The 19,491-nt window shown below is 30.6% G+C and overlaps 1 protein-coding gene across 1 annotated transcript; it reads right to left on the bottom strand.

Annotated features, from left to right (window-relative positions):
• Positions 1–15,146: 15,146 nt before the first annotated feature.
• LOC136091546 (uncharacterized) lies at positions 15,147–18,197 on the bottom strand. The gene is made up of 2 exons (XM_065819222.1): positions 17,832–18,197; positions 15,147–17,737 (listed from the first exon to the last, which is right to left on the bottom strand). Exon 2 carries the CDS (start codon positions 17,208–17,210, stop codon positions 16,125–16,127), a length of 1,086 nt encoding a protein of 361 aa, XP_065675294.1. The 5' UTR covers positions 17,211–17,737; positions 17,832–18,197; the 3' UTR covers positions 15,147–16,124.
• Between the last annotated feature and the right edge of the window lie 1,294 nt (positions 18,198–19,491).

Raw genomic sequence — 19,491 nt, 5'->3', positions numbered from 1 at the left:
TATTTTTAAATTTTATTTTATAATTTACTTCAGCTACAGCTAAATGTATTGCATGTGCAAAACAAAGTTGATATTCAGAAGGCGAAGAATTTCTTAATTTTTCCATAACAGAAGCACCATCAGTTGCTATGCAAAAAAAATTTTTTTTTCTTTTTTTTTAAACATCTTCGCTTCTAACAAGGCTGCAAGCAACCACTAATAAAATTTAATTGTTTTTGTTAATGAAATTTGGTCAGTCCTAGTTTTTTTCTCAACAAACAATCTCTGAGACCGACACCTACCAAATGGTGTTTAACCAACGTTTAAGAGTTGTAGCACTAATTTTCGTTACATGGTTTTAATAAAAATCAGTAGCTATTTCTCGTAAAGCCTTTGAGAACTGTACATGGAATCTATAACTATGTAACAGTCTTACTTTCTTGTAGTAGAACGAGGTATTCCAGATCGTTTGCAGTCGTGAAACAATCCAGTTATTTCTTTTCGTTTAATTGTTTGTCACATAAAATACTTAATAAATTATAAAGCAATATCGATAGTCAATAAATCAACATTTCTATATTAAAAAATGGCAACCCTCTCACTGAATCTACTTATTTACGTCTTCTAATATACAATCTTATATATAACCTTATATACAATTGATTGCTAAATTAGCATCTGCTAAGGTTGCTTCACATTATTTTGCTCGCCATTTTCTCTCTTCTGATTCCAATGTCTACCACTACAAATCTCTTACTCGTCCATGTATGGAATACTGTTGTCATATTTGGGCTAATTCTTTTAATGATGCTCTTTCTCTTTTAGAAAAGGTCCAAAAACGCATTGTGAACGTAGTTGGACCCGGTTTATCTGCTAAGCTTGAACCTCTTTCTCATCGTCGTAAAGTTGCAACTCTTTCTCTTTTTTACAAATAGTATCATGGTTGCTGCTCAAAGGAGCTATCATCTATTGTTCCATCAACTAAAACTCAATCTCGCTTGACTCGTCATTTAACAAAGTCTCATTCTTTTACTGTATCTGTCCCTGCATGCTCTAAAAACTTTTATTTGTCTAGTTTTTTTCCCCACACTTCAACGCTTTGAAACGCTCTCCCATCTTCATGTTTCCCTGACATGTATTATTTAGCATATTAGTATATATAATATATATTAATATGCTAACATGTCGTGCAATTTTTAATTAAAAAGCTCAACCATGAAAAGTATTATTTTCCACTCTTTTTTCTATATTTGACTCCTTGCTTTTGTCATTATGATGAATAAATTAAAAAACGAAACTGAATTTAAAGTTAAATATATATATTTTTTTGCACAAGCCCTTAAAAGTTTTGATTGAAAAGAAAAGTTTAAAAGGCCAGTTGAAAAAAAGTATATTCTATTACATGGACAAACTTTCTCAAAATATTTTAAATATTGCGCTATGAATGTTAAGTATAAGTATATCTGGAACAGGATAAAAATTTTCGCGTTCGATTAATTGACATCTCTAATAAACTTCAACAACTTTTTATTGTTATTTGTCAACATCGTCATCGTCAAAAATATCATCTTCAATATCGTTGTCGTTAGTACTTTGATTAATATTTTTAACTTTTTTTTTATAAATTATTTCAGCTACAGTTAAATGTATTGCATGTGCAAAACAAAGTTGATATTCAGAAAGCGAAGTATTTTTAAATTTTTCCAAAACAGAAGCCCCATCAGTTGCTATGCAAAAAAAAATTTTTTTTCTTTTTTTTTAAACATCTTCGCTTCTAACAAGGCTGCAAGCAACCACTAATAAAATTTGGAAGATACTGGAAGAGAAAAGATGAAGATTGTAGAGCAAGATAACAATCGACAGACGACTTAAAGGATTGCAAATTATATGAATCAGGAAAGCAAGATGATGGAAGCGAATTCCAAAGAACTGATGTTTGAGAAAAAAAACTAGAGAACAAGAGTTTTTGGAGTATTTAGAAACATTCACAGAAAAAGGATGAGACTTAATTGAATGACGAGTAACGCGAGAATGAATTTTAGAATTTTAATGAATTTTAGCACAAGAGACGCTAGCTCTTTAGAGCAGTGTCCATTATAGCACTTGTAGAAAAGAGAAAGGGAAGCAACATTACGACGATGTGATAATGGTTGGATGTTGGCTGCAAGAGCAGGTCCAACTATGTTTACAATGCGTTTTTGCACTTTGTCTAAAAGAGAAAGGGTATCATTAGAAGATCCGCCCCAGATATGGCAACAGTATTCCATAAAAGGCCGGATTTGAGATTTATAGAGATAGAGAATAGAATCCGTAGAAAGTATCGAGCTCGATAAAGAGATGCAAACTTAGCAGATGCTAATTTTGAAACAGATTTGATATATGGTTTCAAAGAAAGATCGGAAGTAAGAGTTAATCCTAAAAGATGATGAGTAGATGACTCATCTAGTACATTACCGTTTATAAACATAGGAAGATCTAAGTTATTGTGATAACGATTGGCTAAAAAAAATTGATTTTTATCTGAATTGAAGTTCAGTAGCCACTGCGAGTCGCATGCTGTAGCAGTAATAAGATCGTTTTCAAGATCAAATGCCCCCTCCAAGCAATCACAGAGTGTTGGCTTCTTATCACGACAAGAATAAATGATATTATCATCAGCAAACAATGCCACTTTAGATGTGAGAATATCTGGAAGATCGTTAATGTAAATTAAAAAGAGTATAGGGCCAAGGATAGAACCTTGAGGAACCCCTGAAGTTACAGAATAAGAAGAAGAGTCGTAATCGTAGTATAAAAAATTTTATACTACGATTGGAAAGGAAGGATTCAATAATCTTAAAGATGTTGCCAGATACACCATAAGAAGAAAGCATATAGAGAAGACCAGCATGCCAAACTTTATCAAACGCTTTTGAAATGTCAAAAGCGATAGCCTTAACCTCTCCACCTTTATCTAATGCACGATAAAATCAATCGGTTATTACTGTTAGCAAATCAGCTGTAGAACGAGAAGATCAAAATCCATATTGATGGTCAGAAAGTAAGTTATTAGATTCAAAATGGAAAATTAAGTGTTTGTTAATTAAAGATTCAAACCTTGCTTGTGATAGGAAGAAGACTAATGGGACGGTATTTAGACGAATCAGATCGCTCTCCAGTTTTTTTGAAAATAGGGATAATAGATGCGGCTTTCCAGCAGGCTGGAAAACAAAACTCTGATAAGCAGTTATTAAATAGTTTTGAAAGTATGGATGACAACTCCGGAGAACACTTCTGCAAGACTATAACAGGTATGTTGTCCGGGCCACAAGCTGTAGAAGAGTCTAGGCAGGAAATCACTTTAGATACAGAGGCTGGAGTGATACGAATGTCAAGCAATGGATCAACCTGTTTGACGGCTATATCTGGTAGAACGTAACTAGTGGAATCAAGAGATGGTATGGATGAAAACGTCTTAGCAAACAATTCAGCTTTGTCTTTAGGTGAGGTGGCATAGTCTGAACCATACAAGAGAGGTAGAATTAAAGATATGCCCTTATTATTAATCCTATTAAAGATTTTCCAGAAGTCACGAGAGCCTGAGTTTTGTGATGAAATACGAGATTTCATGACCTGAGAATAGCGGGCTTTGGCGATAGACAAAACCTTTTTACAATGGTTTCTAGCAGTAACAAACAGACGTCTGTTTTCTAGAAAAAATTTTTGCTGATAGATATGGAAGTAACAGTTTCGATTGGAAATCGCAGCAGCACAATGTGAGGAAAACCATGGAGAAGAGTGAGGCTTGAATTGTCGAGAGGGAACAAAAGATTCCATGCTGAATCCACGAAGTTATGTAAGAAGCACATTTGTTGACAGGAAGACGAAAGATTTCTACCCAAGGGCCATCACGAAGAAAATCACGGAAAGAGTCCCAATTAGCTTTAACGTAGTCGTAAGAGGTACGGTGATAGGGGGATGAAGAAGAACGAGATATTAGTTTTAGAGAGATCAAACTGTATTAGTTTTAGAGAGATCAGAAGCACCTAAGGATGAATGTAGAGAAACTGAGCACTGACTAGGATCAGAAACAAGACATAAGTCGAGTTGAGAAGGTAAATGATTTGGGTTGTCTGGAAAGCGAGTTGGAAAGTTGAATATTTGAGTTAGGGATTGAGAAAGGCAAAAGTTGTGGGCTTTATTGTCAGAGTCACTAGCGCCAAGCCATTCAGTGTGATGAACATTTAAGTCACCGACGACAATATAGGCTGAGGGATAAAGAGAGAGGGCTTGGTCAATATGATCAGAAATAACACTGAAAAGAGTGCAGCCTTGAGATGAAGGAGAGCGATATAGAACAAAGAGAAAGACAATAGAGTGAAGTGGCGCTATACGAAAGCACATGAAAGAATAGTCTGTGAATTCAAACCTAGTTTCGACAAATGGGTGAATCCTTACGAATGTAAATGCCCAGGTCAAGCATGTGACTATTGGAGTCTTTGCAAATTATAGAAAGATAACCATCAACACTATGATCTCAAGATGAGACAGCCGAACTCAAATTAGTCTCATAAAGAGCAAGTAGGTCTGGTGAACTTTGCAAGAGATAAGACTCAACAGAAGAAAAGTTACTTCGAAGACCACGAATATTAGTGAATGATAGGTTTAGAGAACTTGGTGATTGATGATGATGGTTTTCTGTGTTTTATAGTTTTTGGTACTTTATCATTTTTAAATTTGTTGAAGAACTTGACTTGAATCAGCCTCTCTAAGAGCTACCAGAGAGTTTGGGAAACCTGACTACCAGCCGGCCTCAGAATCATGAAACTGAGTTTTAGAGCTGTACCCTCATTAGGAGATAATAGTATGAGTTGCCTAGTCATAAAAACAGAGGCACAAGCAAAGCCAATGCATTGAGTCAAGAAGATCCAACGCTCAACATCCTTAACTGGAAACAATTTATTAAGAATACATTTGCGCCAGCCTAATAGATAAAGAACGGATGCGAGGCTAATCAACAGAATGAATCTGTTTACCCCTTAAACTACCTCATTTATAAGACTTACATTAAACATGTTTAATTTTTTGATGAGTAGTTCTAGGCAATCATTTGAATTGTGCGATCCTCTTTTATTTTCTTCAACTATTTCCATATAATATTTATATATAAGATTTATGACATCTGTTTTCGATTTAGGTAGAGTGAAGCCTTTATCACGAAACAACTCACGAATTTAATCCGATTCAGTTATTGCATTTATAGAAAACCCATCAATAGCAGCAAAACGAGTCAATCGTTCTCCCAATGAATTTTTTTTGTCATGGAATTGATTGTTAATTAAACACAACGTTTTTTATTTGATGGTTCTTCTTCTTTATTTAAAAAGTTATTATGTAGGTACGTGCGTATCTGGGTTTTTACGGCACCGATTTTAAAGACAAAAACTGTGACCTTTTTTTCCACAGCGTGCTCGAAGTCGGTGTGGTAAGGATGTATTTATTTGTCTTTCTTTTTAGAATTTTATATCAGCTTAGACTTTATTAAAAAAGTAGAATGTTTTATCTTGAATAAATTATGGGTTTTTTTACGTGTAATAAATTTTTCAGTTTTTATTGCTATTTAAAATTTCGTTCCTGTTCTGGAACTGCATTGATATTGAAGGCATGTTGGTATATATTTGAAATTTTCCAGTCAACTGTATAAATCAATTTTCTATGTGCCTGCCAAATTTCATTTAAAAAAATTTATGACCACCCACCGTATTTTTCGACCCAGTGTAGGTTCCATTTCCACCTCTTTTAGTGTTACTGTTACTGTTACACTTTATTAAACTATTTCTGCTACTGTTACTGTTACTTTTTGTTATAAATTCTGTTGTTTTTTTTACAGTTACCAGTGATTTTTATTCGGTTTTAAAATTTCGTTTTTGTTCCGGAGGTGCATTAATATTGAAGGCATAATGGTACATATTTGAAATTTTTCAGTCAACTGTATAAATCTATTTTCTATGTGCCTGCTAAATTTCATTAAAAATATTACTGACCTCATACCCTATTAGTCCGCGCTGTGGAGGTATGTATTTCCACTTCCGTTACATAGTGTTAGGGGAGGGGTGGTTTTTGACGGCGAGCATTCAGTATATTTGATTTTTTATTCATTAATAATAATATATTTAATTAGAACTGTATAACAGTTCTAATTTTTTTAATAGCCTTTTTCTACTAAAAATATTTGGGTTTTCTTTTTTTATAATTGTAAAATCATTTACACAAAAACTAAGAAGTATAATTAATTAGGGTGGTTATATAATAATTTTTTTTTTGATTGCGAACTCTTTTCGCACACTAAAATTAGTTTAAAGGCAAAATTCTGCAAAATAAAATTTAAAATGCTAAAATTATATGACACTTTTTAATGATAATTCTGCATAAAAATCATTAAAAACAAAAACACCATTTTCTCAGCATTTTTCCATACCCAAAATTTACCATATAACCACCTTAAGCTATATATGATATATAAAAATTATACCTATATTTAAAATTTTTTTTATAGATTAATGGTGATTTTTTAAATTATTTAATTAAGATCTATAGCCGACCCAATTAAATAGCAGTATTACGATTGTTAAATTTAATTTAGTGCATCATGGGACCTCACAAGAAAACATATCTATTTTATGGTAAAGCTAAAACTTATTTAGCTTGTAATTTTCCAATACCAGCTCATTTAAATATTGGCTGTAGATTTGGACATGTACTGCATATATTTGCAACCAACAACAATTCATATAAAGTAACTGTAGAACTAATCGGTAAGTATTTTAACATCAAAATTTGTATAAGTTAGAAACTTGCAACTAGTTAGAACATCAAAAGTCTTTGTAAACCATTTTTCACGAAATTCGAAACCATTTGTTGACATCTGCAACATGCTCTTTGCATACCAAATAACAACATCTGCTGTGGCACAAACATCGCAATCGATCGCAACCTCAATTGACATTGCTACGTGTTCTTCATTTTCTTCTCAAAAAATCAGTTTTTCATCTGTATCAAATAGTGATCACTTACCTCCTTTATCTCGTCCTACTCTAAAAACCTCTTCTCATGAACCACTATCCAGTTCAAAGCTTCGTGCTTGCAAAAATAAAACAACTGCTCTGCTATGCAAAAAGCCAACTGATATTCAAAACAAGTTGATATTATGGGCTATCTCTAATGCCAGAAAAAAAGCAGTTTATAAATATACAATGTCATAATGACCTGAAGTTAGAATTGATAAAACAAATGGCAGATAAAATTCAGAAAAAAGAAGACAAAGAACGCAGAAAGGTAGAAAAAATATTAAAAAATTGCATGCCTGATCAGGTAAAAGAAATGTTTCCTGACCTAGAAAATAACGAGGCTTCAGATATTGAAGAAATTCTTATTGGAGCTGCTATTGGAAAAAGTAATTGCCACATGTGGTTCGATAATGCCACTAACACCCATCATGTATCCTATGGCAGAATTGTTAGCATTAAAAAGAAGAAAAATGATGTATATATAGAATCTTATTGGAAACCCAAAGAGAATGAAGATTAGGATGGTGTTGAGTATGATGTGAGCAAATATCAACTTTCTGCAGACATAATAAGTGGTGATATGATGATAACATAATAGAAATGTGTAATAATAAGGTATATGTTATTTTAAATAAAAGTCTTATAAACTTGAATTAACAGGTATTATTTACAGATGGTAGGTTAATCTTTTTTTATAATAAATTTTACAGTTCCTAATGTATATCATATTCTCTACCCTCCCCTTTTTTTAAGAATATGAAAAGATTTATAATTATTTAATTTGTTTTTATGTATTCATATATGTATATACATATATCTATATCGAAATGTAATTTTAGGTAGTCGGTTAGTTACCGATATCCAACAACCAGGGTTGACCTGGTTGCAACGTGCTATGGGAAACCAAAGCTCATTTACTATTTGACATGAGCAAATTGTCTGGCTCATGACAATTAATGTTAATCATAAAGATGGCTATGCATTGTTTCTACCCAGAAAGACAGACTTTTGCTTGCATGGATTGAGAGATGTTAGTGTTTAATTGCATTAAATCAGTACACTCTAGACAAATGGCATCTGCCATTACCAGATAGTTACGCTAACACAATATAACTTTTTTTTAATTATAATTTATAATCAAATCTATTATATTTCAGGTTAAAAAGTATTGAAAGGTCGACTTCTATCGATTTTTTTGTTTGATTATCAGGAGTTAAGTGATTTTGAATTTGTTTTTAAGTTAGGAAATTATTTTCATCTTCTCTAATTTGTAATGGATTTTGCAGTTATTGTGCTAAATATTTAATATATTTCCATTTATCTTTTATTACAAGGTTTTAACTATGATGGGAGTTTGCTACTATAGATGTTTATCTTAAAGACCTCAAGATTATATTTATTAATTCAGTAATGACAGTTAGATGTTAATTTATTATACATTAGTTAATTGTTAGCCTTAATTTTTTTTTTAATTTTATATATCTGATATATTTTATCTTATCTATCATTGTAAGGTTACACAACATGATGAAAACCACACGATTGCTTCGATAGATGTTGATCTTATTCATATCAAGATTAAACCGGTTAGATCATATTTTTTTAGAGATTGAATATGTTTATTAATGCAATAATAACAGTTATATATTTATTTATAATCCGGGACATAAATCCGGATTATAAATAAATATATAACTAAAAAGATCCGGGCATCCTTATTAAATAGGTATGGCGATATTAATTTAGGGATTTACTTTATTTTAGATATTAATGGATGTGGTTTCCTTTGCGTACTAAAGAATCGACTCTTTCTAGCTATGGATGTAACCGTTTTGTTTGCTTCAAAAACTAGGCTTTCTTCAAAGCCACAATTCTGTTAAAAACATTACTAAGCAAAAAAGAAAATAATTATTATAGTCTAAATTTTTTGTTAAAGAAGTTTTTAAAAAAGTTATTTTTACTTTTTGCGGTTTGTTGGAATTTATATAAATTTAGATAGATATATGGACTACGGAAGGGAAAATGAAGGAGAGCCGTGGTGGACACGCCCTCCTTCCATTGTTTAGATGGATTTTTTTTTTTGTAGGTTTTTAGTTGAACTATATGGTGTTTTATGATTATTTTTTTGTACTTCGGCCCCCACTAAAATGTCACGCCTTTTCCGTTATATATGTATTTATATCTTTTTTGTATATATATCTCTCATTGAAATTCATTAATAACAATAAAAATAAGGCGAAAACGCTAAGGCTTTTAATGTATTTAAATTTCACCTACAGGTATACGTACCGCAAAAACAACCGTATCGCAAAAACCACAATGTTGGCTTAAGTGACCTAGCATGTAGAAAAAGATTCAGGATTCAAAAAATTTGATATATTATGATAGCTAATATGTCAGCCTATAAATTAAAGCAGCTTTAGTGGTTTTTTTATTTGTTAAATACTTTGGTATTTGCACTAGAGTAAAAATTTCAATTATAAAAGTGTGTAGTTTTTTTTGTTTTGAAGGAGCCTAGAAGCCGTATCCGAGAAAAAGTTAGCAAAATATGGTTTTTCTATTACCTATGGATTATAACTAGATACCGAAAAAAGTTTTTTTTTCTCAAGTAGTTATAAATCTTTATAACACCCTCATAAAGAAAGGAAGTACTATTGTAGTTTTTGGGGTACATTTTATAGAATTCACTTTATAGACTATGTTTTGAAATAAAAAACAACAACAATAAATTACGAGTGTATTTGATTTTTTTTAAAGAAAATAATATATATTTTTCTTAAAAACAATATTTGAACACAGCAGTAATAACACAGACATATAAAATGGCTGCAGACTTTATTAATTTATTATAACAATAGGTTACTACAACAATGTTAAGATAACATAGATAAATAAAATAGTACTTTAATTGATGACGTTAGGTTTAAAACCACCAACTCTGCAACTCACTTTGCTGCAAATTGAACGAAGAACATCAATACAATTAGGACCTTGCTTTATGCCAAAAGCTTGACATTTCCTTTGTTTGCAAAAACATTCAACTTTACATTTAATAAATTTTTCTTTAGTTTCCTCTTTCTTTCTTTTGGCTTCCTTCTTATGCTATATCTATGTTATTTTTTTCTAACTCTATTTGATTAAAAAAATTATCGTTAAACATTTTAGAGTACATTTATCGCTTACAAAACATATCTAAATACTAAAAAACAATTTTCAAGTAAAAATTTAGATTTTGCTCTAGGTTCAAACACAAAGTAAGTTTTAATAAATTCTTGCAATTATTATGTTCTAAAAATGTTTTTGATTTTTAATACGTAACTAGTAAATCAAAAAAAAATTCTTTTTTCAAATCCATGCTTTATGCAAGCAGAATTCTATTGGGCCTAGAAATTCTTTTTTTGTTATCTTTTGTAGAAGGAAAAAATACTGTTTTTTTTTTTTTTTTTTAATTTAAAAATTACTGTTTTTAATAAATTTTTGTTTTTTAACTTAATAACTTAAGACTTATTAACTTAATAACTTAAGACTTATTAACTTAATAACTTAAAACAATAGGTTTTGAATCGCTGCGCTTTAATGTCTTCGAAACTGCAAATAATTTGCAAATCAATGATTTTTGTGACGTAATACGCAATTCATATCAAATACATAAAATGTATGGGAAAATACAAATTAAATTTTTGTTAACTTAATTAACTTTTTTTGGTCAAATTTTTCCATTTCCTTGTATTGTCATCGAAAATGATTAAGTGTGCAAAATTTGAGCAAAATTGGTTGAGAAAAAAGCTTTCAAAAATTGATTTCAAATTTTGTGGCACACAAACATATATAGAGAAAGTAACCTTATATATATATAGAAAAAGTAACCAATATATATAGAGAGAGAAAGCAACCTTATATAAAGCATGGAAAAAACACGATGCAAACTTTGTTTAAAACACTGCAATGACATCTTTAGAATCAAGAGGTTACATTGAATCAAATATAATTATAGTAAAAAGCGAGAACACATGTGTAGCCTATAAAATGTTATTTTAAAAATAACAATGTTGTTGTTAGGTATACCTATCTTTTGGTTTTGGTGGTGCATCGGGTATTTTCTCCAAGATTAAGTTAGCAGTAACTGGTTTTATTTAAAGCAAATCAAATAATATTTGGACACGCCAAATTTCAGCTTCATAAGTTCACTAGCTGCAGAGATACAATCGATAAATTGAATGCGGTTTTTGGGGCACACATACAAAAAACAACATAAGTTCTGTTAACAATAACAACAAAACTGTTTCTTAAAAATTAATCAAACTAGCTGGAAAAAACTGATTTTAAGAAACTCTAAACACATTCAAAACAGTTTTTCTCAAAAGCAAATAATAAAAAAGTTATTGAGATGTGCTTTTTTTGGTGTTTTGCGGTACGTATGCCTGTATACGCTATAGAAAACGTAGTCTTTGTGCATATTTAATAAAATAAACATATATACCGTTAACCATAAATATAAATATAAATATATATATATATATATATATATATATATATATATATATATATATATATATATATATATATATATATATATATAACGGGTGATGCGGAAGTTATCGGACAAATCCTAGTTTCATTATTTTAGCATAATAATTAGTTTTTGTGGTTTTATGCGTAGGCATAAACGTTTTATAAAATATAAACTTTATTATTTAAAATGAGGTTAAATGCAGCTGAACGAGAATCTTTTCGAAAGCGACTAAAAATGTTTTTTGTAAATAAACCTAATATCCTGGACTAGAGAAAAGAAAGCCGAATTAACGAGACTTGTCAACAATCGAAAAGGGGTCAGTCAGAGAAAAATAGGTATTAAGTTCGGTGTAAATCAGTCGACAATTGATCGTCAGTTAAAAAAAATGAATATTAAATATAGCAAACGTGAAAAGACTCCAAAATACACTATAGAACAACAAATAAAGACAAAGAAAAGAAGCAGGAAACTAGTTAACCAACTCTATAACACAAAATCGCTTCTAGTCATCGATGACGAAAAATACTTTTGTTTTGCAGGGGACAACATGCCTGGAAATTCTGGATACTACACAAACAACAAAAAGACATGCCCAGAAAGTGTTCGTTTTATAGGAAAAGAGAAATTTACAAAAAAATTATTAATGTGGATAGCCATATCTGACCGTGTTTTGTCTGAGCCATTGTTTCGCACTTCCAAGGCTGTAGCAATCAATTCATTAATCTATATTAATGAATGTTTAGAAAAACGACTTCTTCCATTTATTCACAAGTATCATGGAGACTTTAACTATTTATTTTGGCCAGATTTAGCAAGTTCTCATTATTCTAAAGATTCTCTAAATTGGATGGACCAATATATCTATTACGTTGATAAAGAATCCAATCCCCCAAATGTGCCTCAAGCACGACCAATTGAAAATTTTTAGGGACATTTGGCACAGAAGGTTTACGAGGGAGATTGGCAAGCTTCAACAGAGCAAGTTTTGAATGATCGCATTAAACTAAAACTACAAGAAATTGATTTAAACTTTTTACAGTCGCATATGAAAGGCGTCAGAGCAAAATTGAGATCCATTGCAGATGGTGGTGTTTTTTCATATAAAAAATAATATATTTTTATTAGAAGATAAATGCTTTATTTAAAAAAAATATAATAGTACTTTGTTTTTTTATTTATAAATAAGTTATTGACGTTTTTATTTTGTCCGATAACTTCCACATCACCCGTTATATATATATATATAGCACTCTTTAACAAGAAATATTCACACAATCACTACTATATATATATATATATATATATATATATATATATATATATATATATATATATATATATATATATATATATATATATATATATATATATATATATATACATATATATATATATATATATATATATATATATATATATATATATATATATATATATATATATATATATATATATATATATATATATATTGTATTAGTATTAGTTTATGCTGTGACTGGTATTGCTTCCAGTGAGTGTGATTTTATACAAACTTGGACAGCTGAGTCTAATTATATATATATATATATATATATATATATATATATATATATATATATATATATATATATATATATATATATATATATATTGATAAATGTTGTATATTGCTGGAAATACAACTCTTGTCTGTTTAAGAGTGATCAATATCTTTTTGAAAAAAATAGATCAAGTAATAATATTAAAATATTTTAAATGAGAAAATACAACTTTATAATGGAACTTGAAGTTTCATGCCATTCGGCAATCATCAGCCATATTATTTAAGAGCCATTGTCTGAGAAATCTAGGCAAAGTCTGGAAGTGATGTCTTCAAATTGTACTCATTTTTAGATATTTTGTAAAATACAATGAAAATGGGCCACTGGAAATTTTTTTTTCAAAAATTTTTATTAGTTACGGAGATATTGGGTCCCAAAATTTGGCCCGTTTTGAGAAAATTTTGCGCATGGAGTGCAATTGCTACTTTGAGGAGTAGTTTTAGCAACATGAGTATGACAGAAACATTTCTTTTTAATTTTTTTACTAATCTGGGTAGGTTTCTACAGTAAAAGTAAAAATTCAACATGATTACATTTTCAGTTGTCTAGAAATCGTGGTCCGAAACCACAACATTTGAAATTTTACCCTAACTTTGAGCTCTAATATCTCTTAAGGTCAATACTTGCACGTAGTTTTTTTAGGTGTTTTTGAAAGACACTAAGACATACATTGATTTTTTGAAACAAAAACCATGTGCATGCAAGGACCTGGGAAGGAGTAACCTGCCAAAAATCACTTTTTGCGTTCAACGCGCTTTGATAGATTACCCATAACAACTGTGGCCTTAGGTCCACCATAAACAGTATAAGTTATTTATTTTCCTTAAATATGTATCTTCCAATATATGAAAAAAAATCCATGTGCTCTGGTGATAAAAAGCCTACAGAAGTCCTAGAAGTAGCCTTGTTTTGCCAATTTTTTAACTAAAAAAATACCCTAGCAACGGTATAGATATACTTAGCAACGGCTACTTTAAAGCCTTATCAATTGGTACTGCTATTAAAAATTTTAACTTGATACTTTTTTATAAAGGAACTGTAAAGAGAACTTGAACAAAATTTTTTTTTTTAACTTTATCAATCAAAGAAAGAACCATTAAACTTCAAGATCGTTTTTTCCGTTTAAAACTGATGGGAAATACAGTTTTCTAAGAATTAAGAAAAATATATAACAAATTTATTAATGGCCGATCTGAATCTCCACGTTGTCAATAACGTCTTTTGAGAGTGAATAATCACCTTTTTTATTAGTTGGTGTTGGTGCATTAATCTTACAAACAACGTCAAGAGACGAACATTGGAGAATATTTTCTTTGGTTGGCCACTTGAAGCAGTTCTTTCCAGGTGTAACAGAATATTCCATACAAGAAACAAATATATCATCATCATTGACCTAAATATTCCTTGAAATTAGTTAATATGGTTAATAAACCAATAATTTTGTAATAGATCTCAATACACAAAAATACAATATTATAGTGTTAAAACTTCTTACATTTTTAATTATTGCAGGATACCATTGCATAAAGTATGGAACAACAATCCAATCACCAATTTGAAAATCAGCTGCTAACTCATTTGCAATCAACTGAATATCATTGTTTAAATCATCTTCTTCGTTTTCAAGTGCGTCTTTCATATCAACAGTTTCATCAATCACATCATCAGTTAAGTTAACCTCTTCACAAAAAGTGGTTGCCAACCTTCCTGTTCTTTTTTGCTTACTCCATCTAAAAAATTACACTCGAAGGATAAAGGAAATTGCTAAATATTTATCTCAAGTCCCAAGAAAAGAAAAAAGTCACATTTTTTGAGCATACATACTTTGGGTATTTGTAAATATACAAGTTAATTTACTTGCCTACAGAATAATGATCGAATTTGTTGAGTTGTCACATTTTCACATGGCTTTAACATTGTCCTGAGCTGTTGGTGAACTTGCTCTGGATTCATTTTCTTCCCACATTCTTCTCCAACCATAAACATCTGCATTGGCAATGTTTTTTGCTTTGAAGAATATCTAAATACTTTTCTTTTTGGTAATGCCCATCCAGTGATGCTTGTGAAGTTTTCAATCCCTTGTTTAATGATAGAATGGGATAATAGCAGGTGATCAGAAGAATTAAGGTTCGAATTTAGGTTCATTTTGTTGACATAGGAAAGTCTTGCTCTGTCTACCATAGATTTTGCCACAGATTGAGAAGTGTGGTTTTCTGAAAGTATATGCTCTGCTAATAATTCAGTATCATAAAATGATTCAGCACAACCAATTTGTGTACAAAACTTAAGAGTGTTAACAATTCTATCAACACGTTATTTTTTGGAAACTGATGGCGCAGTATAACTTTTGCAAGTTGAACTATAGGGCTTAACAATTTGAACTGAAGAATGGAATGTCACATTAGTATAGTTCCATTTTTTACCTTTTCCAATTCGGAAGTGTCTCCACATTATCATGTGATCAGAGAAAAACTGAAAAGAATGATAGGTATTAATGCTGGGAATCAGATTTGTTCCTGATAAAGTAGAAGCTTTGGAGTCTATTGTAATTACAGCGACATCAGCATTTTGAATTCCATTGCCATAATGAAGAGCCTCATAAATATCTTCTGCAGTCAACATATTGTTTCCAGCATCAATAAAACTCCTTATGACACATTTCGCTCCTGCTGACTCTCTGTCACATTGAAGTTTTCCACGTGACGGATCATTGTAATCATACCTTTTAAGAAAGAATTGTTTTGCTTTGCAAACTTTGTAAAGAGCTTTTAAGTAGAAGTTGCCATGATAAGATGATGCATTATCTGACTTAGCATAAAGGTTTTTTAAACAAGGAAAATCATTTCGAACTTTGGTTAAAATAACAGCAGCTAAACAGAGTACATCAACAAGGCTTTGCTGACATCTATAGACAGCAGTGAAATAAACTTTTTTTTTCATTTGACCATTTTCATGGAAGAAGAAGACATCAACATGTAGAGTCATTCCTTTCTTTCCGAAATAATCTTATTGGCTTTCACGGAATTTAGCTGGCAAAATTTTCTGACAAAAATCTTTCAGCCAAAAACCAGTTTCCTCATCAAGTTGTTCAAAAGCCATTATTTTGGCCATATTTTGTTGTGCATCACGTATTTGATGCTTCATATAGGCTTCAACATCTTCAGTAGCCACATTTAAATCATATAGAAGATCTTCATCTTTACTTTCTATAACTAACTCACGAACCTGGTTGATTGCTGAAATGAGGTTTGCAACGTCAAAACATTGTTCATTTTCAGCAGCTATAAAGGGTTGATTCAAGTCTGGATCTATATCTGAAAGAGCAAAAGAAGTAGAGTGACTATGCAAAGTGAAACTTTCACTACACTTGAAAGGATAATTACTCTTCAAATATTTTTTACCCTTTTCAAGGAACTTAGTAATATTTTTATACTTCCACTTTTCAAAAATAGCAATCAAAGTTTGAAACCCATCCATGCCAGCTGCCGTGACATCATCAAGACCAGCCAAAGCTTTCCTTTGAGAAGGTTTTATTCCACGAAGAATTCTCCATAAAGAAGTATCTGACATAGGGAGATAATTAGTTTCTTGGCAAACTTCTTTATAAAATGTGATTGTATGGCTAAACTTCATCATTAAAATGGCATTAGCCACTTTTTTTTCCTCTCCATTGTCAAACTTTATTTTATTTACACCATAAGCTACATTTTGCAGCAAACCTCGACAAAACATAAATTCTAAAAAATGTTCTATTTTTTCCTGTGGCATTCGGCATATGTTTACATTTTCCTTTTTTGGTATGGAAAATTCTCTGTTTTGTTTTTGCAACTTGCGTGCTTTTTCAATTTGATGTTTTTTGCAATTAAAGATTTTCATTAATGCTTCTTTAGTGTACTTTTTATGGTTAATAACTGAAAGCAAAAAAATTTGTCCTACAGAATCGCTTTCTTGAAACATCTTAACTGGTACAACAAGGTCTTCTGGAACCAATTGTGTTGAACCATCTTCATCCTCATTGTGTAACACTTGAGAAATTAGTACCTCTGATTGACCTGGTGCAATTGCTTCAGCAAATATCTTCTCAAGCTGCATTTTAAATTTTTTTAAATTTCTTCTTAACTTTCTGTTTGGTTCCTGGGGTTAATTCGCTTTTGCTTTATCTGAAAGGACAGTGGACTTGCTCTAAATGCTTCACACAAAGAGCTAGCTGCTTTTTTTGGTTCTTCGATAGTTTCATCTGAAATGATTGTTATATCTGGAACATACATGTCATCAGCAGGAAAGCAAGACTTTATTGGTGTTGGAGCTGGTTCTAACATGTCAATATTGTTACCTGTAGAAATACTTTTTAGGTGGCTGAAGCAAAATACGGCTCCAACAGGAAGTGATAAATTCTTTTCATTATAAGCAGCAAGGGTGTTCAAAGGGATGGATCTAATTTTTGGTCCTTTTTTACCGATTTGAAATTCATGTCTTGGGTGTTGACAACTGTTTGGCTGCTTCCAGCCATTACCAAAAGAAAAACGATGGTACGCACATAATGAATCATAGCGTGAAAGATAAGCTTGTAGTCGGCTTTCAATCAAGGTTTTTTCATTCCACTGGTTTGTCGGTAGAAGCTATAAAACAGTAACGTTAGATTTGCTACATATGGAGAAAGAAATCCTGTTTCTTTTAATAAAAAAGCAAATAATACTCTAATATTATTCATACCTTTAAAGCATGTAAATGATTAGTTATGTCAGCAGTTAATTCATTAACTTGAAAGATTCCATCTTTGTTCCAACGCTTAAAGGGACCACAAGAAGTCTTCTCTTTATTAAAATATATGCATTTCTCATAAGGACTGACTTTATTCTTGCTCTTTAACATATTTTGTTTATTGATAATTATTTATTGACTAATATTAAAATAATGCAGTTTTTACTAACAAATTTTAATTCTTCTACTGAAAACTGTTGAAAAAAAATTATGTTATGTAATTCAAGTAAACCATGGTATGTACCAAGTAGTCATTAACAAAAATGTCATACTAAGTCGGCAGTCATTTCGTCCCCGCAGTATTATCTCGTTCTATCTACAAATGAAATAAATAAAATGTTCTGTTTAATATATAAAATAAACACAAATATACATACATATATATATATATATATATATATATATATATATATATATATATATATATATATATATATATATATATATATATATATATATATATATATATACAATGTTCCACCTGATATAATATATTATATTAGATAGAACATTGTATTTATTTATATATAGTTTTTATTTGTTTTTATTTTAAGTGCTATATGTATTTTTTTCAAGTTCTCTTGTACAGTTCCTTTATAAAAAAGTATTATATTAAAATTTTTAATAGCAGCACTAATTGATATGGCTGTAAAGTTACCGTTGCTAAGTATATCTATACCGTTGCTAGGGTATTTTTTTAGTTAAAAATTGGCAAAATAAGGCTACTTCTAGGACTTCTGTAGGCTTTTTATCACCAGAGCACATGGATTTTTTTTCATATATTGGAAGATGCATATTTAAGGAAAATAAATAACTTATACTGTTTATGGTGGACCTAAGGCCACAGTTGTTATGGGTAATCTATCAAAGCGCGTTGAACGCAAAAAGTGATTTTTGGCAGGTTACTCCTTCCCAGGTCCTTGCATGCACATGGTTTTTGTTTCAAAAAATCAATGTATGTCTTAGTGTCTTTCAAAAACATCTAAAAAAACTACGTGCAAGTATTGGCCTTAAGAGATATTAGAACTCAAAGTTAGGGTAAAATTTCAAATGTTGTGGTTTCGGACCACGATTTCTAGACAACTGAAAATGTAATCATGTTGAATTTTTACTTTTACTGTAGAAACCTACCCAGATTAGTAAAAAAATTTAAAAAAAATGTTTCTGTCATATTCATGTTGCTAAAACTACTCCTCAAAGTAGCAATTGCACTCCATGCGCAAAACTCTCTCAAAACGGGCCAAATTTTGGGACCCAATATCTCCGTAATTAATAAAAATTTTTGAAAAAAAAATTTCCAGTGGCCCATTTTCATTGTATTTTACAAAATATCTAAAAATGAGTACAATTTGAAGACATCACTTCCAAAATTTGCTTATTTTGCCTACATTTCTCAGACAATGGCTCTTAAATATAAAATAAAAGCCGTTATAAAAAACACAAATTTAGCGTTGCAACGGCATCTGACGTCAAGTGTACGTGATCCGATATTAGCTAATCGCCGGTATCAAAGTTAGAAAGTAAAATTTTTTTCCTATGTCTACAAGCAAAAACCAATTCACTTTTTTTATTAAGTAGTAAACCACTATCAAAATTCATAATAAAATATTTT

The sequence above is a fragment of the Hydra vulgaris genome, chromosome 15, assembly GCF_038396675.1.
Source record: "Hydra vulgaris chromosome 15, alternate assembly HydraT2T_AEP".
Taxonomy (NCBI): Eukaryota; Metazoa; Cnidaria; class Hydrozoa; order Anthoathecata; family Hydridae; genus Hydra; species Hydra vulgaris.
The sequence above is the reverse complement of the archived record's forward strand: the minus strand, read 5'-3'. Positions and strand labels throughout refer to the sequence as shown.